The following is a 27105-nucleotide window of genomic DNA, read 5'->3' as shown; positions in this document are numbered from 1 at the left end:
TAATAACTTAAAACATGAAATCAAAATAAAGAAATAAAAATACATATATAGCAGCCTTTTCATTATAAAAGAGAGAAAATAAGTTTTATTATCTATTAATATTTTTAAAAAGCATTTAAGGATTTATTTAAAGCAAAAAAAATTTTATGTTCTCCAGTAGCAAACAGATACATTTACTATAATACAGAGTATTATTTTTAGGAATATAATTTTTTTCTTTGAAACAGCCTCATTAGGTCTATTTTTTAGATATAAAATTTAATGAAGTGAATGTATGCCTATCAGGCAGCTAACCTGATGCTAATTTAAGCTTTCAAAATCTTTTCAAAAGTAAAAATAAAAATAATTGCAAAAAAGAACTGAAGTTTTGGAATATATAAAAATATTACCTTGAAAGGATAATATGTATTCTCACAAATCAACATTTAGTTATTTCTGAAGGGTCTGGAAAAATCACAATGAAAAGGATATTATCTACTAGTCTGCCAATCAATCTGCAATAGTAGGAGTCATCTGGGACCCAAGGATTTTCTTCCCGTGCATTCATGCCACACTTCAGGTATGTGTCACTTAGACACCAGCCTTGTGGTCTATTATCCTTGAGTGAGCCAATGATGGCATGGACAAGCTTTCTCTTGAGATGTGGGCGTTCTCTCAGATGCATTTCATAATAGTGCAGAGTATTATACAAATAAGTCACGGGGCGATCTGCCAAGAAGAAAACACATCATCACAATGTTAATCTGGTTACCCACAATGAAAAACTAACCCTCTGTTTTCAAGATTACCAAAAAATAGCTCAGAAACTCATGAAACTATTTCACATGCTGGGCAATGGCATACAATGAGTATTTTTATTTTAGGACAAGGCAGAAAGCTTCTAATAATATATACATGGCACATAAAGGAATATCCACTGCAACGCTGCTTAGTACTAGCAGAAAGATTCAAATAGTCCAAATGGTCAAAACAAGGTAAATCATGGCATGTGTGGCATGAATGAGTTTTTTAGGTACTGATATAAAATAATCAATCCTCACACATTATAAAGGCATTAAACACAACATGCAGAACAATGTGTATATCCTATATTATTTGTGGGGGAAAAAAAACTAATCCCAGGATATCTAAGGAAGGATACACAAGAAACTGGTAACAGTGGTCTCCTACAGAAAAAGAAACTGGGCAGCTAGAGATCATGATGGAGTTAACTACTTTTCACTGCATACCCCTCTCTACCATGTGGATGTTACCTAATTCTCCCGCCCCTCCAAAAAATTTTTTTAAAGGAATGCTTGCTTGAACTTCATACCTATTCTGTAGTGCTAAAATGCAATTCAGACTTCTGGTTAGGAGGACAATATCTAGACAAAGGACTGAGAAGAACTGCCCCCCAGAGAAATTTACTTTGTCCCCACAGTGGCTGCTCCAGGCCTTTCATGCTCCTGTGGCTGACTCCACCATTCTCCAGTCACCTGGTTTAAAGCTTCACAGTTTTCTTTGACATCTTCTTTTCTATAGTCTCTCCATGAGCAGCTAATCAAGCCCTGTTCCTTCTTCCTTGACTATCTGTCCCTTCCTTATTTCCAATATCATCATAGCTGTTCAGGTACTAATCATATAACTGAATTTTTTGACGGAAGTCTTTGAAATTGCTTCTTCTTTCCGAAACATGCTGACAACTACAATTAGATTTATCTTTCTCAAGTAATGCTTTTTATCTGCAGGTTATAAGATCAAAACTTCTCAGCCTGGCACTGAAGGTGATTTATAGGTGGGTACAAAGTTTAAATTCTCAATTTAGCCAACGAGGAGACGGTCTTCAAAATGCTGTGATTTTTCCAAAGGATTCCTTCTGTCTAGTGTTCTCTTTTTCTGCCTGTTTATATAAATCACATACATCAACAGCTTGAATCCTATCATCTAGAAAGCCTGCTGAGTTAGTTCAAAGTCACATCAGTCTCTTCTGAGCTCATATCATACCATTCTCCTTCTCCACTTATTTGGCAACTAATCACACTCTATGTAAAAGGGGTCATCTCTTGCATATCACTTTTATTTCTGCTATTTAATACATTTGCCATGACCTACCTATTCATTTTTTATGTCAACTATTTTATACTTCACAGCATCACTATATAGCACTATTGTCAAAACACTTTTATTGAAAAACAATTAAAATATAATGTTTAAACCATGATTACCCATATGGTCATGTCCAGACTACTTTTGTTTATTGAGTTATTAGATGGAATTATGATTTGAAAAAGCTTACCGTGAAATTTATATAAACCACCAAGGTGATCTAGTAGAGTTTCTAGTGATTTGGAAACTGGAAGCAACTCTAAAAATCTGTGGATGACTATATCAAATACTGGGAGAAATCGAAGACACACATTTCCAAAATAGATGGGTAGATAGGGAGACTGGATCTGCACAGGAGGATCAACCTGCTCCGCCAGGCCCTCAAAATACAGTTTCTCAGGGTATTTCTATGGAAGTGAATAAATGGCAAAAGTTCAGGACATCTTTTTCTATTCTCTTAAAAAAATAAAGCTAAATAAACTTGTCATTTTTAAAAGAATATGAAAACATTTTTGTTTTTACAATGCAAAGAAATAAATCTAGAGTGCTTTACTTGAAAAAATATTATCCCAAAGACATAGCAAAAGAGATTTATGTAAAAAGAATTTGTAATAACCCTTTCATTTTGTAACTATTCACATCTACTAAAACTGCACTTTCAATAAATTCCTAACATAGAGCTACTCTAGAACCTTGAGGCAGTTTAGAGAGCTAATTTCCTTCTATATAGATTAGAGGGGAAACAGAGAACCAAAGAGAAAACAGCCAAACCAATTAGCCAAATTCCTAAGAACAGCATAAACAAGATTCACTGAAGCACTGAACTGAATTAGTACCTTGTGATAACTCATGTGCTTGGTGTGCCAGTCATTCTGTAGCCAGTGTTCTGGAGAATTTTCTTTCACAAAGTCACTTACTCGATTTCTAAAATCATTTGGTTTGAGTAACAGCAACTGAATTATGAAATAACAAACCTGGGCTTCATTTCCTTCATGACTACGCATGGCCTTTGAAGAACAACAGAAAAATGGTATTAAAATGTCTCACCTATGCAAAAGCATGGGTCTGCTACTAGATAGTTTATATGTGAATATAGTAATATCTCACTATTATTAGAATTTTATTATATGTCTAGTCTACCCCTAACCAACTGTTCAGAATTCCCTAAACATATTTGACTTTCTTGCCCATTTTTGGTTCTCACCATTGCTTTTGCCCAAAATGTCCCTCTTTTTTCTTTTTTAATTAATTTTTTATTTTTTATAAACATATATTTTTATCCCCAGGGGTACAGGTCTGTGAATCACCAGGTTTACACACTTCACAGCACTCACCAAAGCACATACCCTCCCCACTGTCCATAATCCCACCCCCTTCTCCCAAACCCCCTCCCCCCAGCAACCCTCAGTTTGTTTTGTGAGATTAAGAGTCACTTATGGTTTGTCTCCCTCCCAATCCCATTTCATTTATTCTTCTCCTACCCACTTAAGCCCCCATGTTGCATCACCAAAATGTCCCTCTTTTTTGGTTGAAATTCAATCCATCCTCCAAGATCTCTCACCTAGATAGAGATGGTCTCTTATTGTTGGCAGGCAATATTTTCCTTACACCTCTATCTTAGCCTTGTATTTTACTGATTTATAGATTTAGCTCATTTCTCCTACTATATCATAACCATACTTATATTTGTGTTTCACAGCTAAGAGGTTAATCAACTAAGTCACTCCAAACATCACCATTATAGTTTTTAAAAAGTAGCATTTACGGGACGCCTGGGTGGCTCAGTTGGTTAAGCAGCTGCCTTCGGCTCAGGTCATGATCCCAGCGTCCTGGGATCGAGTCCCACATTGGGCTCCTTGCTCCGCAGGGAGCCTGCTTCTCCCTCTGACTCTGCCTTCCACTCTGTCTGCCTATGCTCGCTCTCGCTCACTCTCTCTCTGATAAATAAATAAATAAAATCTTTTTAAAAAAATAGATAAATAAATAAATAAAAAGTAGCATTTTCCAGCCTGGTTCTGTGTCTTCTCTTAAAATTTTGCCTGAAATAGACATCAAGTGAAGAGGAAAAATAATATGGGGAATATTGAGTGGCTATGAGAAATATTCAGTTCTGAATATGGCTGCCAAAGTGTAGAGAAATGATTATTAGCACTCTGCAAAAAAATACAATGATTTTTTTTTTTTTTAAACCACTTTCTGCCTCTAGTGGTAGCCTTTGGAAGTCAACTCAGGGGCTAATTGCTTGTACTTTTACAGTATCACAAGGCCAGGACCATGACTGTCTTATTTATTTATATATTTTCTATGCATAGAACACAGTAGAAATTTAATACACACTTGCTGAATGAATGAATAAAGACAATGGGAAATCTCTAGTTCCTTAGGGAAGTGATAGCAATGCTTGATAATAGTATAATTTCATTAAATCCTTAGAAGCAATATAGCTAGATTAGCGCAAGACCTGTCAGTAGCACACCTTGATCCAAAAGAGAATGAAGCAGCTTAGAAATTTATTCTCAAATAAGCATATTCTTACCAGGCAGAGAATTAATCTGTCCAGTGTAACAATGTTATACTTCCATACCATGTCATTAAGAATTTCAATGCATTTGTTGAGTTGCTGACCCCCAGCTGATGTAGAGAACTCATATACTAAGAAATCTGCAAATGTTCTCACATGGGCTACCAGGGCTCTGGCTCCAATTCTTTCTAATACTCTAGAAAACAAAGAGTAAAAAATAAGTTATATTGCTATATGGTATAACAGTTTGTCAAATGGAATGCAGATCTAGGTTTCTGGCTTACCTATAGCCAATTTGATTAATATGATCTGTTTCTAAGAGCATTTTCCAGAGAAGACAAAGGAAGAGAGGAGGAGAGCCTTGCATAGAGAAGTGGGTAATGATGTCATTTTCATTGGTCATTGACTTCCACTTCCTATATTCCTCCTCCACATTTTTTTTCAGATTAAAACGGCTTTCCTGAGGTACATTATTTTGCTTGAAGAATGCCTAAAAGGAAGATCAGAAGTTTACGTCAAGGGTTATATTAAAAAGAAGAGCACTTGCTATAGAGTCAAGAAACCAGTTCTAGGCTTGATTCTGATACTAATAAACTTTGTGTGACCTCAAGCAACTTAGTAATCAAGACCTGAATTTCTATAATGGGAAAATACACAGGCTTGAGGAGATTATCTCAAAAATTCCTTTCCTAGATTTCCTAAGCAGAAATTCCAAGCAGCCTGAATTCAGAGCCTCCTCAATCATCTGATGATCTTCTGTTCATCTTTGAAAAAGAAAGAAAGAAAGAAAGAAATGTATGTACATTTTCGTTACATATTTTGTTATCTCTATAAGGAAAATCCATTATACTACCTCAGACCATCAGTATCAGTATCACCTGGGACCTGTAAGACTTGGGCCCCATTCTAGACCTAACTGAATTCTAAGTTCAGCAGTCTATCTGAACAAGCCCTCTAGGTAATTCTGGTAAGTTTGAGAACTACTGCTCTAGCCCTATTGGCAGTTTTAAAAAGCAGATGCCCACGGCGCTTAAACTTTTCTCTGAAAAGTAGAGGACAAATGAGGTTTTCCTTTCTCCATATCATAAAAGCCAAGTTAATAGTTTTTCTGTGTGATTAAAAAAAAAATTCAGGGACGCCTGGGTGGCTCAGTTGGTTGGACAACTGCCTTCGGCTCAGGTCATGATCTCAGGGTCCCGGGATCGAGTCCCACATCGGGCTCCCAGCTCCATGGGGAGTCTGCTTCGCTCTCTGACCTTCTCCTCACTCATGCTCTCTCTCACTGTCTCTCTCTCAAATAAATAAATAAAATCTGTAAAAAAAAAAATTCAGTCAAGTGTAACAATGTGTATTCTGTGAGGCTCTGTTAAGTTGTATTTCTCCCTATTTCAATTCTAAGAGAGAGACACATTTTTTCAGGTAATGTGTTAATTCTCACAAGACTCCTAAACTGTTAACTAATAAGATAAAACAAAAACTTTATTTTTAGGAATATATTTAGTTCTGGAGTAGGAGAGGGAACAACTCAAGAGACTCTGGAATAGCAAAGATTTTTTAAAAAGGAAATATAAGCTAATTTCCTTTGGAAATCACTTAAACAAGCTCTCTAGAATAACACTAAGTGGGAAGAAATGAGTTAATGGGGAAGAATGATTTCATATATATTAAATGGAAAAATGACTTTGTATACATTCAATATGTAATTAAGACCAAATTACCTGTAGTGGGCCTGGAAAACAGCTAAGAGTGTGTGATGCCCAATTATGAGGAGTAAAACTCATGATGGTCTGAAGTATGTCTTTACACCAAGTTCCTTGAATTGAATCAGAGCCTGTAAAAAAATCTAAACATAAACAAATAGATGTAATCCAGATATAAATGACCCACAATTTATAAGTGATATCATAAGGAAAGTAACAATTATGTACACCCATTGAATTGCATAGCAATACGCTCACTGCTTAACTAGTTATATTCAATTTAAACTTTCGTTCTCTTAGTTTATAAATAATTTGAATGATTAATTAGTAAATATGAGCACAATTTATGAAAAGAAGACAAAAGATATTGCAATCTTTTTTTTTTTTTTTTAAGTAGGCTCCATGTCCAGTGTGGAGCCCAACATGGGAATTGAACTCATAACCCTAAGATTAAGACCTGAGCTGAGACCAAGAGTTGGACACTTAACTGACTGGGTCACCCAGGTGCCCCTGCAATTTTTTTTTTTTTTTTAAGGTTACAGAGCACCGGGCGCCTGGGTGGCTCAGTGGGTTAAGCCGCTGCCTTCGGCTCAGGTCATGATCTCAGGGTCCTGGGATCGAGTCCCGCATCGGGCTCTCTGCTCAGCAGGGAGCCTGCTTCCTCCTCTCTCTCTCTGCCTGCCTCTCTGCCTACTTGTAATCTCTCTCTGTCAAATAAATAAATAAATATTTAAAAAAAAAAAAAAAAAGGTTACAGAGCACCAGTGGTCTAACAGTGATACAGGCCCTCCATGACTGCTCTTGTAGTTCACTCTGACAATGAGGTATCACCACTTTCTTGAGCCAAGGAAACAGAATTAAGAAAGTATCTTTTCTAGTGGTTGAAATAGCTACAGACTTTAACTCTCTAAATCAAGAAGGTTAATTTATGTAAAATAAGATAGTTCACACAAATGTATTTGCGGTTACTAAATTCAATAACTACTTCTTTAAAACAACAGTTTTCAAAGTATGGTCTACAGATTCTGTGGGTCCCCAATATATCCTTTCAAGGATTTGATGAGCTCAAAACTATTAAAGTAATAAGAAGATAGTACTAACCTTTTTCTCTGTTGATATGTGCACTGATGGAGAAAAGGGAATGGTAAATAAAACTGCTGGCCCCTAGAACATTCAAACAGTGGCACCAGACTATATTAAGAGCCACTGTAATCTTCACTACGCTCTCATAGGAGAGAGGGGCTGTAGAGGGGAAGTGCCAGTTTTATTCAATAATATCCTTGAAGTAGTGAAAGGAATGTATCTTAGCCCTTAAGTACATCTAATTTTGTTATGATAAAAATGGAAATATGCATAAAGTGTCTTAGCTACCCTTCAAAAGATGATGGGTATCTTAAGGAAAAATACTTGCAATTTTGTTTAAATATTCAGTTAAATCTCTTCATGGCCTTTTGGCTAAGATCATGTGTGTAATATTGAGTTAAGTTAGCTCCTTTTTTTTATTGGAATTCCACTTTTATTTGAAAGAACATCTGACAGAAAACTACAGTTATTCGGATTTGGGCATTAAGCAGAAATTTTCTTGAAAATTAACAAAGGGAACTTGTTACTTCAAGGAAAACAAATGACAACATCTTTTGCCAATGATAAAATTTGACTTTTCCAGTGAAGAATCAAATTTTTGGAAAACCTGTATCCACTACTATAAGCCTTATAGTTTTCCAAAACTTAATGATTTTTCTAATGAAATGTGCAGCAATATTAACAAATGTGATTTTAAGATACTGCATAGTGAAGTGTGCCCACATTTATAAGATCTACGTAACACAGTAAACCAAAGCTTTCCAAAAACTAATTCATGAAGTTATAAAATACACGTTTTTTTTTTTTTTTTAAAGATTTATTTATTCGACAGACAGAGATTACAAGTAGGCAGAGAAGCAGGCAGAGAGAGGAAGGGAAGCAGGCTCCCTGCTGAGCAGAGAGCCCAATGTGGGGCTCGATCTCAGGACCCTGGGATCATGACCTGAGCTGAAGGCAGAGGCCTTAACCCACTGAGCCACCCAGGCACCCCAAAATATACATGAACTTAAAAAATCCACTAGGTGTGCAAAAGAGATCACAGGATTATAGAGTAAGAGTACACAAAGGTCACTGATAGAACTTTGGATTCTATGCTGCAACTAATGTTTGAGAAACCATCACTTGTCCAATTTTGTGTGACATCAGAGAATATTCACAATTATTGGAAAAGGCCATTAAAACACTCCTCCCCTAAAACCTCTTACCTGTATAGGGCCATATTTTTTTTATTTCTAAAATAACATATTACAGTAGATGATATGTAGAAGTAAATATGAGAATCCAGCAAAGCTTCTTTTACAACAGGTATTAAAGAGAGATGCAAAAAATGTGAAACAATGGTGCCTCTTCTCATTAAAGTTTTGTCTGGAGAATATATAGTTTATTATTCACAAAAAATATGCCACTTATGTTAATATATATTAAGTTTATTATTTTTAAGTGAGTCAAAAAACATTAAAAAAGCATCCAACTAATAATACAGTGTATATTACCTAAATTGAATTTAAATGTAAAAAATTTTTTAAAGTGTCTATCTTAGTATCTAATAAAGTAAATATTGATAGATAAAATCCATATAAATAGAAAATCTTTGGGAATTTCATTTTTTATTTTTAAGAGTGTAAAGTGGTCCTGAGACCAAAAACCTCAAGAACCACTACCTAAAAATGATGTAAAATGGCTGAAAACTGAAGCTCAATTCAGTTAAAATAAGAATACACAGAAGAACCTACATTAATGACTAAACTGGTAAAAGTATTAAAACAAGCATTATTTTTTCCAAGCAAATGAAATGGGTCTTTTCAGTATGTTATCCCCTTAATAATCAGTAGGGACACTGCATGCTCTAATTCATCTGTTTTTGTCAGTGGTAACCATCATATTCACTGTACCTGTTACGTGAGTTGCTCTAGCTAAGGTCAATATCAAAGCTCGGTTCAGCTCTTCAGATTCTGCGGACAGCACTGTTTTGGGATCACTTAGGAAGCGTGTGAACTGTGGCTGGACCTCCGAGCTCCCTAATGCTGTTATAAGCCTAAGTGCAGTGCTCTCAACACTGAAAGGTGGGAAAAAAAAAGAAATGAAAAAGTTAAGTTACATATAAAGTTTCAGAATTATAGATTTAAATCTAATTCTAGATTGAGTGAATGGAAAAACATGAAAACCATGAATTTCTGTTCTTTGATTTAAAAAACACCCTCCTCCTTTGTGTGAGAATGAGCTTTGTTTAGTTTTAAAAACCTGAGATGCCAAAATAAATAAATAAATAAATAAATAAATAAATACCAAGTTGCCAAATTTTATAGCAAAACCATCTAACACTACTCATTTGAAAAAGGTAGCTCATAGCTTATAGGATTACAAAATTTCACCTGGATATATAACATTTCAAAAATCACATTTTTCAATCTGAAAATATATTTTCACTTAAAGCTAAATCAAAGTGACATGATAATTTAACCATAATCTGAAATGTATTTAAATCAAATATTCTTTTTTTTTTTAATTTTTAAAATTTTTTGTTTTTAATTTGACAGAGAGAGAGAGGGGCAAGCAGAGAGAGAGGGGGAAGCAGGCTCCCCACTGAGCAGAGAGCCTGATGTGGGGCTTGATCCCAGGACCCTGAGGTCATGACCTAAGCCGAAGGCAGTGGCTTAACCCACTGAGCCACCCAGGCGCCCCTAAATCCAATATTCTAAAGGAATAAACTGGAACATTTTGTCAAAGGCCTTGGAAGTACTCATTCTCAGGCCAAAGATCACCAGACGAGGCCTGAATTACCTTAATAACTTCCTATTTAAAAAGCTGTCCTCGGGCGCCTGGGTGGCTCAGTTGGTTAAGCAACTGCCTTTGGCTCAGGTCACGGTCCGGGAGCCCCGGGATCGAGTCCCGCATCAGGCTCCCAGCTCCATGGGGAGTCTGCTTCTCCCTCTGACCTTCTTGCCTCTCATGCTCTCTCTCACTGTCTTCTCTCAAAATAAATAAATAAAATCTTAAAAAAAAAAAAAAAAGCTGTTCTCTATTTCTTCTGTATTGGAAATAAAATATCCTAGAAGCAGAGGAGATTTATGACACATGAATACAAATACTATAAGGGATTAAGTTCCCCATGTCCAACACAGTTTCTAAGAAATCTTAGGGAAAGACCGTCATCCCAGAACTCACCAGAGATGGAGCTGGTTCTGGTTGGTTTGTGCAACGGCGGCTAGAGTATGAAGATGGCTCAGGAGCTGCACCCTGTAATGCGGCTGGATGTGGTGCATCCGGTAGCTGAACATCTCAAGAAGTGTGTGTAAGATCCCCCAAGCATGGGACTTGAAAACAGTAGGCAAAAGTTGACCTCGAGGAACAAGACAATTTAAGGTACCAATTATAAAAGCTATGTTTAAAAGACATTGAAGAAAAGTCACATGGAGTAAAATCTGTGTCAAGATTTGATCATGAACACACACATACACACTTTTTCTCCATTAAATTTTCTCCATTAATTTTTCCTTAATGGTAAGGAAAAAAATTCCATATCCTAATTAGAATACCAAGTTTGCTTTTTTCTTTTTTTGTTGGACTATGATAAATGGTACTCAAGCTCATCTGAAAAAAATGAGACAACATATGAAAAAAAATTACCCTTCCTCACTTATCAGTTGTTTTTTAAATTACTTTCGTAATTTCTTCTTCTGAAGCATGAGGATCATTTTTTAACATACAAATTGCATGACACCCACTCTTATTCTTTCCTCTCTCCCAAAAAAGCTGTATTCAACCCTCAATTATCTGGGAAGAAAAGTAATTATGTTCAAATTAAAATTACACTAAACTATAACTAAAAAGTTGTAATTACCATGAAACAGAAAAACACTTCTATATTAGAAAGTATCTATTATTTAGAACTGCATAACAATTAACAGACACTATAAGCTATCTACTGAAATGCAGAAAACTCCTTTGCCAGTCAGATATAGCCCCAGGGCCAAACCAGCAGAAGCAGCACATGGGACCACACATTCTTGCATGAGAATAGGGACCATGTCTGTCTAGCTCACTGTATCCCAAGCACTTAACAAAATACCCCTTTTAAAATTTCATTTTATTTTCTTTTCAGTGTTCCAAAATTCATTGTATATGCACCACATCCAGGGATCCATGCAATACATGAACTATACCCCTTTCTTATCATAACTTTTACAACTCACTCTCCTGACTCTTACACTCTTACCCCTCTTTTTTGCTTGGTTTTTCTCCATAAAACCTATCATCTGACATATTCCATACTTCATTTATTTTTCTGTCTCCCTCATTAGCAGGTAATCTCTATGACAGCAATGACATTTGCCCACTATTGTATCCCCAGGGCCTAAAAGAATCCCTGTTGAACTAATGAATGTGTTAATGGTTATAAACACCAGAAAAGTCCTGTCTTACTGATAAATCCTTTGATGCCCAAGGACTCTATTTCCATATACACCAATAAACGACTGTAAGTTTCCACTAGGGCTGGAGCCAAGGCCACGCTGGATTTTGCATGAGCAAGTTTTATCACTCTGGTAGCAATGCTATGGATAAGGCTGAGGAAAAACAAAAGAAAAGAAAAAATCCATATTTTTGAAATAGATAAGCAGTCACTCATAAGGAATCTGGTATATATCTAAACTTAAATACATGAAATGCACGAGTTCCATTTTAATATTTAAGTTGTGCAGGACACTTGATAGTGATGCATTGAGACTAATTCTGGTTTTCATGGTGCTTTCAATGTGCATCAGGATCCCTTTGCTCACGCAAAAGCAAAATTTGGGTATGACTCATAAAAACATACTTGAATTAAAAAAAAAAAAAAGACTAAAACACACACAAACCAAAAACCCCAAAATCATTTAAACAAAAAGAGCATGTATAAATAGTTTTAGTCTGGTTTTCTTTTTCAAATATGTAACTAAAACTATTTGAGAAATTAAATGACTTTTATTACAGAATTACTTAAAAAAATCACTGCTAAGATCCAAACTCAACTCTGGCACACAGCAGGTAAAGCACATGTATAATGCCATGACAACATTTACCATTAGAAAGAGTATGATTCTTCTAGAACCGATGTCCCACAAATGCATTCTCTTGTATCTACAGAGTGTCTAAACTCTGAGCCAATACTTAACAGCTAAAAGACTAGAAATAAAAATCTGGATTTCTAGGGTGCCTGGGTAGCTCAGTGGGTTAAAGCCTCTGCCTTCAGCTCAGGTCATGATCTCAGGGTCCTGGGATGGAGCCCTGCATTGGGCCCTCTGCTCAGCAGGGAGCCTGCTTCCTCCTCTCTCTCTGCCTGCCTCTCTGCCTATTTGTGATCTCTGTCTGTCAAATAAATAAATAAAATCTTTAAAAAAAAAAATCTGGATTTCTAGCCCTTCTCAAAAAAAATTAGAAGATCAAGCTACACTAGTCTACATTCTTACATTATAGAAATGAGCCAAAATGGCAACACCACGAGGTAAGCCTTGCACGCTTCAGTCAGCGTCAATTCCTTCTAGATACACATACTTGCATGTGCATGAATATCTGCCTCTCTTTCACTCAGCAGCATGTGGGACTCACCTACATCATCAGCTTGGCTCTTAGGGGTACTTGAGTTCTAGAATCACAACCAACAGAGCCATTTCTGTCTTTTTAAAAAACGATAATGTCAATTCTAAAATCATCCCTGTTTATAATCAATATAGTATAGGCATTACAATTTTCGCATCCCTGGACTCAGCAATTCTACTTCCAGCAAATTATTGAATAGAAATATAGGTAGGTTTTATAGGTAGGTGCAAAGACAGTCTTAAAGGTAGTTTAGACATCATTATAATACTAAGACCCTGAAAATAATTCATGTCCAACAATGTGGAACTGGCTAAGTAACCATATATAGCCACACAAAAGACTTCTTCACAGAAATTAAAAACAGACATTTTTTTTTAAAAACATCTGGAAAGAGTTGTTTGACAGATCCTTATGGAGAAATGATGGTTATGAAAGAGTACTGCAGGGCGCATGAATGGCTCAGTTGATTAAGTGTCTGCCTTCTTCTCAGGTACTGATCTCAGGGTCCTAGAATCAAATCCTGCATCTGGCTTCCTGCTCAATGGCGAGTCTGCTTCTCCCTCTCTCTCTGCCTCTCCTCGCACTGATATCACTCTCTCTCAAATAAATAAATAAAATCTTTTAAAGACAAAAATATCACAGTAAGAATCCATTTTGTTAAAAGAAAAATCTCAACCATTAAATGCATATATTTATACATAGAGGAAAAAAAAAGCCTCAGAACATACACCAAAAAATTTTATAATGCTCGTTTCTCATGAAGAGATTATGGTAATATTTTCTTGAGGTTTATTTGTATACTTCAGAATTCCTATAATAAATATTATTTTTGTAATAAAATAAATCTAATCTTTTTTTTAAAAGTATACCTGACCATAAAACACACACACAATCATGAAATAAAGCCTATACTACACTGGTATCAATTTCCTGATACAGGACCAAATAAAAAGAACATACCTCATTTTGGCATGAACTGTCAGTGAATCCAGGAGGTTCATGGGTAGGGGAGTAATAGATGCTGAAGCCAAACAGCTTGTTCCAGGAAGAGGTACTCTCATAATTCCATTTCCATAAATAGTTTCTACCAGAGCTCCCATGGGTAATGTAAAACATTCTGAATTTGTAGAGTATGCATTACACAGCAAGGCAATCTTATAGTCATTCATTTGTAAACTTTTATTTCTAAGACTCTGCTGTAGGAACCTAAAATTTCAAGTACCATTAAACAGTAAAAAATGCAGATCATTTCCAGAAAGTTAAGCCTGTGCTTTAAAAACATTTTATTTCATGAAATGATTTACTAATACTATCTTTATTTCTACAGGTATTACAGTTCCTGCCCCAAATGCAGAGTGGAAACACAGAAAAGTTTGAGTAGAATTTCAAAAAGAACTTAAGTAATCATAAGTTATCAATTAATGGATATTTGCTAAGTATTACTACATACATGGAAGATTCAGATAATGAAGAAATAACTCAAGAGTTCATGAACTTGATTTCTATTTATTATCTATCTGGTTAAGTACAACAATGTGGCATCATTATAGATGTCACTGTGAAAAGATATTAAGGAATATCTCATAAAGGGAAAGCCAAATGAAATGTGAAGTCTGCGTACCCTACAGTTTTCTATGAAGAGATTCGGCAGTCCTTGTCAGAAGTTCTAGGTGGGAAGTTCAGGTGTTCCTAACACCGGTGACTGTCTAAAACTAAGTCTATCTAAGGGGCACCTGGGTGGCTCAGTAGTTTAAGCCTCTGCCTTCAGCTCAGGTCATGATCACAGGGTCCTTGGATTGAGACCCGCATCAGGCTCTCTGCTCAGCTGGGAGCCTGCTTCCCCCTCTGTCTCTGCCTGCCTCTCTGCCTACTTGTGATCTCTCTCTCTGTCAAATAAATAAATAAAATATTAAAAAATAAATAAATAAAATAAAACTAAGTCTATCTAACAAGGGAATCTTCTCTGGGTAATGACAACTCTGGAAATGGTGTAAGGGAGCACACCAGCCAGAGCAGCTCAAATAATCCTGGCTGCCCAGGGAGTGAAGACATCTGTCAGATCATTCTCAGATCCTGAGTACTTAAGAAATTTTGAAACACTTTCACATACTTTTGGAAAATAAGAACTTTAATTAAGGTAAAATATGTAAAAGCAAAAATCAGACCTGGAAATTAAATATATATATGTCTGCATACATATAAAAATTTTCTAGTTGTTTTCTGATACAGGTATTGGTCAATTTTTCTTGGTAGGCCATTGCCCATTAAATATTCACCTTTACCCCCAGTCTGTGTGGGAAGATTTCCATACTTGATACAAATAATGAGAATAAGATTAGCCTATAATATACTACTTATTAATTAAAAAAATTAACTGCTGGGGCGCCTGGGTGGCTCAATGGGTTAAAGCCTCTGCCTTCGGCTCAGGTCGTGATCCCAGGGTCCTGAGATCGAGCCCCACATTGGGCTCTCTGCTCCGCAGGTAGCCTGCTTCCTCCTCTCTCTCTGCCTATCTGTGATCTCTGTCTGTCAAATAAATAAATAAAATCTTTAAAAAAAAAATTAACTGTTAAGCTACAAATTACTTACTCATGGTGAAGCTTTAGGGAATGAGGTATTGGAATCTGCAGCTTAGAGTTGTCATTTTGGGCTTTTCTATTGAGATGAATCCAAATGCAAGTCATTGCAAAGGCATGAGTTGACTGGGGTTTGTTAATATCAGGAACTGGGATATACTGGAAAATAACAATAGGCATATGATAGGAAAGAGAAGAATTAACTAATTATATGTATTCTAATAATCGATTATTGATATACCTCTTTTTAAAATATCCTTTATTAATTTAACTTCAATTGTTCTTTGAATATTCAATACTACAAATCAAAAGATCTAACAGCTATAAAATAATGAAAATGTAATGACAGGATTATTTTTTCTTGCCAAGAAATTAACAGAAATTCAAAGATGCTTAGCTGAATTTTCCTACTGTCATGAGGCATTCACAATCATTTAAAAATTACATTCTTTAAAAAACAAACACATTATAAAATTTTACTGAATGTGATGAATATACTGAAAACACAGAATTTCTAAAAGTCACATATATGCTTTTCAGGAACATCTAACAATTAAGAAATATACAATCTAAATAAGTATGATAATATACATGACACATAAACATATATTGTATACTGATGGGGGAAAGGACATGGATGTCTACAATTTGCTTTAAAATTGTCTAGTGTTGGGATGCCTGGGTGGCTCAGTGGGTTAAGCCTCTGCCTTCGGCTCAGGTCATGATCTCAGGGTCCTGGGATCGAGCCCCACACTGGGCTCTCTACTCAGCCGAGAGCCTGCTTCCCCCACTCTCTCTGCCTGCCTTTCTGCCTACTTGTGATCTCTGTCTGTCAAATAAATAAATAAAATCTTTTAAAAAAATTGTCTAGTGTTAACAAAAATTATGAGTGGAAAGATGAAGCAAGGATACTTCTTAAAACTACAATGAGCTATCCCCTCACATCTATCAGAATGGCTAAACTCAAAACACAAGAAACAAGTGTCAGTAAGGATGCGGAAAAAGAGGAACGCTCTTGCACTACTGGTGGGAATGCAATCTGATGCAGCTACTATGGAAAACAGTATGGAGGTTCTTCAGAAAATTAAAAAAATAGAACTACCCTATTATACAGTAATTGAATGCACTACTGGGTATTAAAATACAAAAACACAAATTCAAAAGAATGCATGCACCCTACGTTTATTGCAGCATTATCTACAACAGCCAAATTATGGAAACAGCTCAAGTGTCCATTGAGAGAGGGAATGAAGAAGATATGGTGTGTATGTGTGTGTGTGTGTGTATACATAAAATGGAAAATCAGGGGCGCCTGGGTGGCTCAGTGGTTTAGGCTGCTGCCTTCGGCTCAGGTCATGATCTCAGGGTCCTGGGATCGAGTCCCGCATCGGGCTCTCTGCTCAGCAGGGAGCCTGCTTCCCTCTCTCTCTCTGCCTGCCTCTCCATCTACTTGTGATTTCTCTCTGTCAAATAAATGAATAAAATCTTTAAAAAAAAAAAAAAAAAGGAAAATCAGTCATAAAAACTACTGAAATCTTGTCATTTACAACAACATGGAAAGAGCTAGAGAGTATAATGCTAAGTGAAATAAGTCAGTTAGAAAAGACAAATACCACTCCAGGATTTCACTCCTATGTGGAATTTAAGAAACAAAACAACTGAGCAAAGAAATAAAAAAAAAAAAAAAGAGAGGAGAAACAAACCAAGAAATACTCTTAACTATAGAGAATAAACATGGTTACCAGAGGGGAGGTAGATAAGGGGATGGGTGAACTAGGTAATGGGGATTAAAGAGTACACTTATCATGATGAGCACAGAGTAATGTATAGAATTGTTGAATCATTCTATTACACACACCTGAAACTAATAAAAAACAAAAAATATTTCTTGGTAATGAGTACATACTTTATTTTTCTATTCACTCTACCTCTTAGTGCATCTAAAATTTCCATTACAAAATGTATTTTAAAAAACTGGCAATCATCAAAATATACCATAGATTACTCAAATACTCATATATTAAAATAGGGGGAACATACTCAATTGGCAAACAAAAAAGATATTAATACTGATGTCAGTTGATCTTTCAGTAATGTATACCAATTAAAACAGCTTAATGCTTTCAAAACTGTAAACCTATTTAGAATGTAGAGAAAGAGCTTGCTATATAAGATATTCAACTGTAATTTAAAATAAACTTCAGAAATAATCTAGTTCAATTTCTTCACTTTACATATGAGTAAACATATGTTAAGAGGGATTGATGTCCATCCCAATTATGGTTAGTCACAGAATTGGGAAAGAACTCAGGTTTTCAGCTTCCAAATCCAGTGATCTTTTCACAAAATCACACTACATATAAATAAGACATAATCCAATCATCATACTGTTAACTATTTTATAAAACTTACTTCTTTTTCTGGGTATAGGAGGTCAAAGAGCTTCATGACAGGGAGAAAATCAGCTAGCGCATTTTTCTGAATACTTCCAGAAATGAATTGCAGGAGAACCCACATTAGATGATCTCTGCCTTTAATCAGTCCTCGCCCTGCTAACTGTAAAAGATGTTTAAATACACATCTACACAGCTGGTTAAAGAGATGGATGCAGTAAAATTTAAAGAAAAACAAAACAAAATAAAAACCAGGAGAAACCCTGGTGTCCAAAAGTTAGCATCTAGCTTTGGAATTTATAAAGTATTTAGTTTCAACTCAAGACACACCAAGCAAAGCCTTTTAAATTATTTTTACATTCTATATATGTTTCCTCCTTGACTCCCAAAACAGCTGTGCAAACCAAAAGTTAAATGTTTTAGAAATAGGATTAGGACTAGGTTGACCATGCATCCAAGAGAATCAAGTTTAATATGAGATAATTACTTAAAATAGCTCATCAGGGATGCCTGGGTGGCTCAGTTGGTTAAGTAGCTGCCTTCAGCTCAGGTCATGATCCCAGCGTCCTGGGATCGAGTCCCATATCGGGCTCCTTGCTCAGCAGGAAGCCTGCTTCTCCCTCTGCCTCTGCCTGCCACTCTGTCTGCCTGTGCTTGCTCTCGCTCCTCTCTCTCTGACAAATAAATAAATAAAATCTTAAAAATAAATAAATAAATAAAATAGCTCATCTAACACAAGTAATACCTCATGATACCAAAAGGATTTTTTTTTTTTTTTTTAATTTAAAATCTTCAGGGTGCCTGGGTGGCTCAGTGTGTTAAGCCTCTGCCTTTGGCTCAGGTCATGATCTCAGGGTCCTGGGATCGAGCCTCGCATCGGGCTCTCTGCTCAGCAGGGAGCCTGCTTACTGCACCCCCCCACCCCGCCTGCCTCTTTGCCTACTTGTGATCTCTCTCTCTCTGTCAAATAAATAAATAAAATCTTTAAAAAATTTTTTTTAAATCTTCAAGAAGTTGTTATCAAAAATAATTTCTTGTTTCCGGCAGATTGTAACAGAAATAAAACATCATGGGAGTGGCAGTGGGGGTAACTAACTGGTGGCTGGAAGGATTTTAACAATGCTTACAAAAAAGTTTCCCCCAAATAATCCATGTTGTAGAGATGTTACAATATAACAACATTTATTTCCATTCACTGTGTCTAAAATCCTACAATAAAACCAACTTTTCCACAAACATACTCTTCTACTTGTAGTCTCTATTTTGGATTCATTGTCCCACTTTGTCATTCACTGCCAAAGTAGAAACAACCGAATGATCCTAGACTCCTGTACTCCCTCTGTTACCTATCCATGTCCAAGTCCTATATAGCATACCTCTATCATCATATCTGGTCTTGGACTCCTCCTCTCTGTTCTGGTTTGGGCCATCAGCATCTCCCACTCATATCACTGCAAAGGCCCCCTTAACAATTTCCTTGTCTTTGATTTTGTCCCCCTCCATCTCTTTATGTCACCCTCTACCTACATGTGGCAATTAGCAGTAATTCTTCCCACTTGTGTATGATGATGTCATTCCCCTCCTCATTTGCCTTCCAAAGAGGATCTAAACACCTTTAGAACAAATATGTGGCCATATAAAGTTTTCCATGTCTGGTCTTGCCTTCTCGCCTTCCTGATCTCACCAACACTTTCCTGTTTATATTTTTCTTTCTAGTTCTCACACCCATTAACCTTTTTCCAAATAGTCATCTTATTGCAATGAAAACACTTTCTTATCTTTTCCTCTTGGCAAATTTCTACTTGTCCTTCAAGTGCTAGCTTTAAGATCTCTGATAAAGTCATACCTGACATCTTGAATAGGAACTATTCTTCATACCTACTGCAAGAAAATATGCTTCTGTTATATAAAATATTAATTTATAATCAAATTGTTTACTCTTATATCTTCCCAATAGTAAGCTGCTCCTTAAGGGTAGCATGGAGCCTTTTCATTTTGTATTCCCTGGTCCTTGCACTATGAATATGTGGAAGAAATGACTGAAACCAATATTTATAGTGACAAGAAAGTGAAAAGTTTAGAAACCACAAAAGTACTGCACAAAACGGAAATTAGGGCTCAGAACTTCTGTTGTTGCTGAAATCACCAGGCAAAGTCCATTATCAGTCTAAAACATACTCATCAACAGGTGAAGTTGACTCTGATGAAAGATTTAGTACTTACCTTCTGATGAAGAGAAAGGACCATATGTGGAAAACTTGCAAATTGGAAAAGCACAAAGAAAATGAGCTGACTTGAGAGATGCTGCCATAGGAGTTGGCTTGTGCCGCCATCATCAAACTTCTCCTCGGTCTCGGACCGCTCCATGGCATAAACCACCAGATCCACCAACTGGTCCTCCAGCACAGGGCAGCGCTGCTTGTGCTGTAGGGCAGAGATTAGATACAGTATTCCAAAAGCCTCCCGGTTAGTTTTAGAAGTTACTGGTTAATGGACATTAATTGTAACAAGAGGCTGAGAAGCATGGAATGAAGTTGAACTTAAGTTGAGTTAAGGTTAGATTTAGTCTATTAAAGCTGCATCATGTTACATTATCATAGAGGATAAGTTCCATAAAAATAATTACTTTCCAGATCTCATAGAAAACAGACTCCTTATTAACTTTTGACTTTCAATCACACGTCATTGTTTCAATTTGACAAGGGGCACTACACAATAGAACATTTTGTTATTTATCCTTTGAAAAAAGATAATTTACAAAGCATAGGAAATGATGATTAGCAGTATTAATTTTGCATTCTAACTCAAAATATAAAAAAACATGAATCTCGAGAATCAAATATTGTGATGAAAGCAAACAAAGCAGAGAGAATCTATGTATTTTAAAGCAACCACCACAAGTTTGTACTAACTTCACATACAGAGATGTATCTAAATAGCTGCAATTACTCAGTATCTGTTTTTCAATGTGTGTTACTGATCCTGATACTGAAATGGAAACTTCCTCTACAAAAAAACTGATCTCAAAGTTAATCTCTGCTCTTCCTTCTTAGAAGCCAAACATAATGCAGCTTTAATTTTAAATTAGACTATTTTAAAATCTAAAACAAGAAAAAGAATTGAATTTAAACACTAAAAATGAAAATGCAACTTCCCTTTCTAGAGGCAAAAAGATTTATGCTTTTAAAAGTGATTTAAAAAAATATACTTTTACCAAAAGAAATATGTTAAGCCATATTTTAAGCCATTTTCATATTTCTTTTATAAAATATGTTATATGACTTAATGGCCAGGCAGTTGGAAGTCTTTCTAGTGAATGCAATTACTAATACAGATGCTTTCCCTCTAAACTTTAGACATGATTATTAGTCTTTTGCCATGAAAAAGGGATATGATTTCTTCAAATTTAGGGAAAAAATGCAAAATGGGGACGGATTTGGAAAAAAAAAACAAAACATAATGAGTAGCATCCCCTCTTTTGCATGCTCTTTGCCAGCTCCAAACTTGTAAAGCTCCAATATAGCTGCACTTTCTTAAAGCATGCAAATAAAACAAACATCTATCCAAAACAGTAAGCATCAATGGTTGTTTCATAGTTTTTCCAAAAACACAATGCCATGATCACAGTTCAACCACATTACAAGTTTACAAATAGCAATATTAACACCACCAGTTGAGACTACAGTACTTTCCCTCCAAATGTAATTATCATTATGAAGCAGAGCAAAGTGCAACAGACAACACTACAAACTATTTCTTAAATCAGCATGCAAAACTACTGTGTACAGGGCTTGAAATTCACTAGTTCTGCCAACCACCAACAACCTAAGAAATGTGTCAGACAACACAAATTTAGAGTGAAATCATTCAAAGTATACAAGAGTCAGAAAAATTTGTGAAAAGAAGTAAAGCCAGGATTTCCAGTAGGAATTTTTCATTAGTGATGGGAATTTGCCTCTATTTTGGAAACTAACCAATTTGTCATCTATTTCTCCATCCACAATGGTCTTCCGTTAGTCTACTTCAGGAAAAAAGAACAAACTAAATAAAATTGGTTTTTAGCACCTGAGTCGTTTTGGAATTTTCCTTTTTAGTATTAGTTATTTATTTTTAAAAACTAAATGTTTACCTACATATCTTTAACCGTGTTGTAATAGTCATACAGTTAACAATTTAAAGAGGAAAACCAAAAATATGAAGATTTTGACAAAGTAAGGACTGGGAAATTTACAGTTAAAGCTGATGATCTTTCAATACATATCACAACTTAAATTACCTCTAAATTTTCTGTTAAGAATTACATGAGTCTGGAATCTCTATGGCATCCAATGCCCTGGTGTCTGAGTGTGGCAGAACATCTATCAGGATTAACTCTATGTTTCCCAGGTGTTTTGGTTAAAGCCAAGGATATTTCTCAAACTGAGTTTTGGGATAGCTTAGTTCTTTGTTTATTCGCCAATTTTATTAGTACAAAAATAAAAATAAAAAAAAAGAAAAAACCCCGCTGAAATATAAAATGATCTGTGTTAACTACTTGAAGGTAAGTTTAGCTTTAGTTTACTTCACTAAAAAATAAGCACATTAAAATTAATATTCTCCACCACGTAGATTATTTTATAAAGTGGAACAAATGAAAATTTGTAAAGCAGTTTAATAATCTAATGAAGATTAAGTATCAATCACTAGGCTATGGTAATTTGGTAGGCCACTGGATGCTTTGTCTATGGCTATTTACCATGTGCTTTCTGAAGCTTTTGTAAATTTAAGTCTTCAAGGCAACAGGCATGTAAGTGAAACTAGCTAGTTTACATCATATCTATATGCAAATTTAGTTAAAACCTGTTTAAACAATAAGAATCCAAGCTCAATATTTTAACAATTTAACTTCTGCATAATAGCTCAAACTGCATTGGAAACTTATTTTTCAGCTTTGGTAAAAGCTGAAAATGAGGCACAGGCATTAACTGAGACACCAGCATTAACCTCTACTCATGACCCTGATTCTTTCCCACCACTATTCCAAACAAGAAATGGTAATGCTTTTCAGTCTAAATAACCACATCCTATATTAAGTGGCCCTGATAATTTTGATTTAATAGTTCTGGTACTGCTTTTGTGGTAAAACTTTAACATATTGTAGTTAGGTGGGCTTAAGTTAATTTCAAATCATTATTTCAGTGCTAGAAATCAATTTTAGAGCAACACCCATTCAGGACAAGTTGGGAAGAGAAATCCCTTTGTATGCCATTTATCATATTCTCTGCCAATTAGAATTGGAATCCTATGCCAGTGAATACCACTTTCAATGGTGCCTTTCAAAAATAACCAAGTGATTAGTCTAGTACTTTACTGTCTCAGGGTAGCCAAAGTTTACACACCACCACATAAGAGCTTGAGGAGCATCTGTTTTGTAATATTCTTATTTGGCAGAAAGAACACAAAGTTGTGTAAAGACACAAAACAGGATTCTTCCACTGTGAACACTCCACCTTGATGGTCACAGAACTGGGCTATTTATGACTTTATGAATGTGACCGACTTTAGATTAAAATATAGCCCAATTCCTACTGGAAAATGCAATATGGACAGCTCTTAAAAGGGTTCAAGCTTTAAGTAAATTATTGCATTGCTAGAGAAAGGATAAGAAAGTATAGTGCAGGATATAGTTCTGTAATGATAAAAGATGTGATAGGATAACTTGTTTATTTTTAATCATATATTTATACTTTGTATTCTCATTTTCTACTCTACTTTCTAGGTGGTAAAAATAATATATCAAGTCAATTCAGCATATATCTTTCATCTACAAGTTCATTCACTACAGAGTTTTCTACCAAAACAATTATTGATGAATTGTGAGCTTTTGACAATGTTTACAGTGGGACCAATACTTATAATGTTCTGTCAGCATTTCCATTATAAACTTTATTTTTTATGGATTTATGTCTTAGTCATAAACTTTTTTTAGGTTGAAACTTGTTACTAAAATAATCAAATCAGAAATACTCTTCTATGAATTGTTTTGTCAATTTCTACTTTAAGAAGAGCTGCATCCCAAGTGAAAAAAGCTAATGATAACTAAGGATATCTGGGGGAAGGTACTCGCAGCTTGAATGACCACGGGTACATTTATCCACCGAACTGTAAAAAAAATTGAGTCAAATATGACTTAAAGTTCATTGCAAAAATTAGTTTTAAGACATAGCATGAAGCATTCTTTCAAAGTTGACTAAATACTTACCTCTAACTCAAGTGAAAGTTGATCAGTATTAATGACTTGGTATTTAAGATGTTAAATTGACAGGTTATATGAAGTAACTGTCAGATACTGTAGTGTGAAGCAGTTTCAGTTTCACATGTACATAGGCTTGTCCAAACAAGGAAACTTGGTAAATTTGTCAGAAGAAAAAACTTAAAATAATAAAAGAGATACTGCTACTAGGGTGAGGTTTGGCATGCAAAGTTTCAACACTGAGCAAGTTTTATGGCCAAGCTATATGTCCTTAAAAATAGGGCTTTATAAATGGAAGCACTGGCACAACCTTCACTATAGTATTGCAAACAGTAACGCTATTTTATATAACCTAGACAAGAACGTCTTTTTAAAATCAAAAAGCTGGTCTATTTTAATATGTTGGGCTCAAAAATTTTTAACAAAAATAATTGGAACCACTATTTTGTTTAAAATCTCAAAGGTGAAAAGTCCTGGAACAGACTTGGGACCGTATAAGAGTTTGGTTTATAAAGTTTGGCCACAGTGTTTTTCTCCCACTACAGGTGAGCTTCAATTGCAAGGAGCCCACTCTAGGAGGAGGACACTTCTGGCAAAGACTGACAAAGAAGGGTGTTTGTCAAGCAGGTGTGGGGTCACCTAAGAGTGTGACATTTCTTAGTCAATCCCCATGTTTCCAAAAAAACCTTCCCTGCATAAAGTTTACCACTCCAACTTTTAAAATAATGCATCTCTATTAAAGTTTTTCCTCTTTGTTTTGTTTTTAATTTGTTTTTGTTTTAAGGCAAAGCAACATAAGTACTTTTATAGATGTTATTTATTTATGTTTTAATAATCTGGAAAGATAAAGGCCACCATCCATCTTTCCATCTCTGAAAATTCCACAAGGCGAGCTTTGGCCCTAAAGTATTTAAAAAAAAAAAAAAAAGTAAAATGGAGTGGGAAGGAAAAACAACCCATCAAAAAGTGACAGGCGTTATTGTGTGCCAGGTGTTGTCTCTTTGTTAAAAAAAAAAAAAGAAAAAAGAAAAAAGAAAAAAAAAGAATATAAAAAAACAAACACCAAAAACCAAAACCAAAAACAATCCACCAAAAACAACTCTCATATCCCAAGAAGAAATTCATTTTAGTGGCCTTGGTCTCAGCATGGTCCTGCCAATTTCAAGCCCCGACCATACATGTATTTTCTAAATGGAATCAGTGGCTACAAAGCGGCCAGCGTATCGTTAGTCACAATACAACAGTAAGGTTGTGAACATACCTGAGCAATGTTCAAGGTCTAGAGCATTGGAGGATGGGCAGGACAAGACAGGACAGAACAAAAATAAAGGAAGAAAAAAAGAAAAGACAAAACAGTGACTATGAGGCCAGCCTCAAGGAACCCAGAGTCAGCACAAACCCTCCCACATGTTAAACCACCAAAAATAAACATATACCAAAAAGGGGGGAAAAAATCAGCAGTCAGGCCAAGCTGAAGATACCAAGGGTTAAAAAATAGGCACCCAAACAACAACAACAAAAAAAAAAAATTAAAAAATTATGGTTAAGTCATGTGTAGGTTTCTCTGGCAAAAGGTATACTTGAAACTGGCCTTATAGAAAAAAAAGCAATGCAAAATAAACCAACTTTTAAAATATCTTCTTTTTAATTTAAACATTTTTAAAGCAATATATAAATGGTAGGAACAATACATTGTTTAAAAAACCATATATTAAAAAAAAATCACTGAATAGTTCTTAACTGTTTTGCTCAGTTAGCTCTAGCAAAGAAAAGAGAAAAGAATAGTGCAGATTCTATGCAGAATTTACTTGGTTTCCAGCATAGTACAGTACCTGCTTATTTAAACCTAGCATATTGCAGACCATATCCCTGGAATAAGGCTGCTCCAATACATATCTCAACAAAGCAGTCTGTGGTTCAAACAGATCCTTTAAAGAAAATAAAAAAAATTATTGCTTCAAGATCAAAGTAAATGTTAATTCAAATAATTTGAAATTGGGATAAAAAAAATCTGCTAAAGGCACCTGTTACCTTCACACAGTAGGCAGTATCTAGTGGAAAAAAATCATAGGATTTTAGTGCTTACAGTTAATCTGATCCCACCCCTCAACTGATAGGAGATATAACTGAGGTGAAGGGACTTGCCCAAGCTCATATAGAGGCTCGATTTAGAAAGACTTTAGTTACTGTCATGGAAGAGTCTTAAGCATCACTGTAAGGAAAGGATTTTCTGCTCAGAAATCTAACCAAAGAGGAAGGAGGTAGTTTCCAATCATTTTCTTTTTTTTTTTTTTTTTTTAAGATTTTATTTATTTGACAGAGAGAGATCACAAGTAGGCAGAGAGGCAGGCAGAGAGAGAGGAGGAAGCAGGCTCCCTGCAGAGCAGAGAACCCGATGCGGGACTCGATCCCAGGACCCTGAGATCATGACCTGAGCCGAAGGCAGTGGTTTAACCTACTGAGCCACCCAGGCGCCCCTCCAATCATTTTCATACAAGTGTAAAAAACCAAACACTACTTCCAAATTTGGAGAGGATGACTGACTTATAGTACAGGGGTTAATTAAGAGTGTTGATCCTGGAATCAGACTGAGTTCAAATCCTGATTCTACCAATTTGGAAACATAGAACCTTAGTTAAGTTACTACCCTGCTCAGTGTCTCTGTTTCATCACCTGTATAGTGGAGATACTAAGATGACAGTTGAGAATAAGGGCTACTGAAAAAAGTTCTTACAACAGTGGCTGGCATACAGTAAGTGCATAATGAATTGATCTGTTTTCAATATTATTCCTATCATGATAATTGCAAATTCCATTTAGTTTACCACTTTTTCACAGTCCCAAGTTTTGCAAACTAATATGCCAAGAGTCCAGGATTGTGACCTTAGTTTCGCTATTTCCCTCACTTCTGGACTAGTTTCCTAATCACTCTGTACAT

At 35.6% G+C, this 27105-nt stretch overlaps 1 protein-coding gene across 2 annotated transcripts in view; it reads right to left on the bottom strand.

The window, feature by feature from the left end:
* The window catches only part of MED23 (mediator complex subunit 23), a 45613-nt gene that overhangs the window by 8249 nt on the left and 10259 nt on the right, over positions 1–27105 (bottom strand). Inside the window, exons 10-24 of one of the 2 annotated variants that reach the window (XM_082730394.1) lie at positions 26000–26095; positions 25429–25446; positions 20159–20359; positions 17955–18098; positions 15556–15701; positions 13927–14172; positions 11812–11954; positions 10555–10729; positions 9282–9445; positions 6325–6449; positions 4891–5096; positions 4622–4802; positions 2922–3092; positions 2276–2492; positions 472–708 (exon numbers count right to left, since the gene is read on the bottom strand). In XM_082730394.1, coding sequence (XP_082586520.1) covers positions 472–708; positions 2276–2492; positions 2922–3092; positions 4622–4802; positions 4891–5096; positions 6325–6449; positions 9282–9445; positions 10555–10729; positions 11812–11954; positions 13927–14172; positions 15556–15701; positions 17955–18098; positions 20159–20359; positions 25429–25446; positions 26000–26095 — 2470 coding nt within the window. The remainder of the gene's footprint in view (positions 1–471; positions 709–2275; positions 2493–2921; positions 3093–4621; positions 4803–4890; positions 5097–6324; positions 6450–9281; positions 9446–10554; positions 10730–11811; positions 11955–13926; positions 14173–15555; positions 15702–17954; positions 18099–20158; positions 20360–25428; positions 25447–25999; positions 26096–27105) is intronic. The other variant, XM_082730393.1, reaches the window with a different exon arrangement.

This window comes from Mustela nivalis, assembly GCF_964662115.1.
Source record: "Mustela nivalis genome assembly, chromosome: 5".
In the NCBI taxonomy this organism is placed as follows: domain Eukaryota; kingdom Metazoa; phylum Chordata; class Mammalia; order Carnivora; family Mustelidae; genus Mustela; species Mustela nivalis.
Note: the sequence above shows the minus strand (reverse complement) of the source record. Positions and strands in the feature narration are given on the sequence as shown.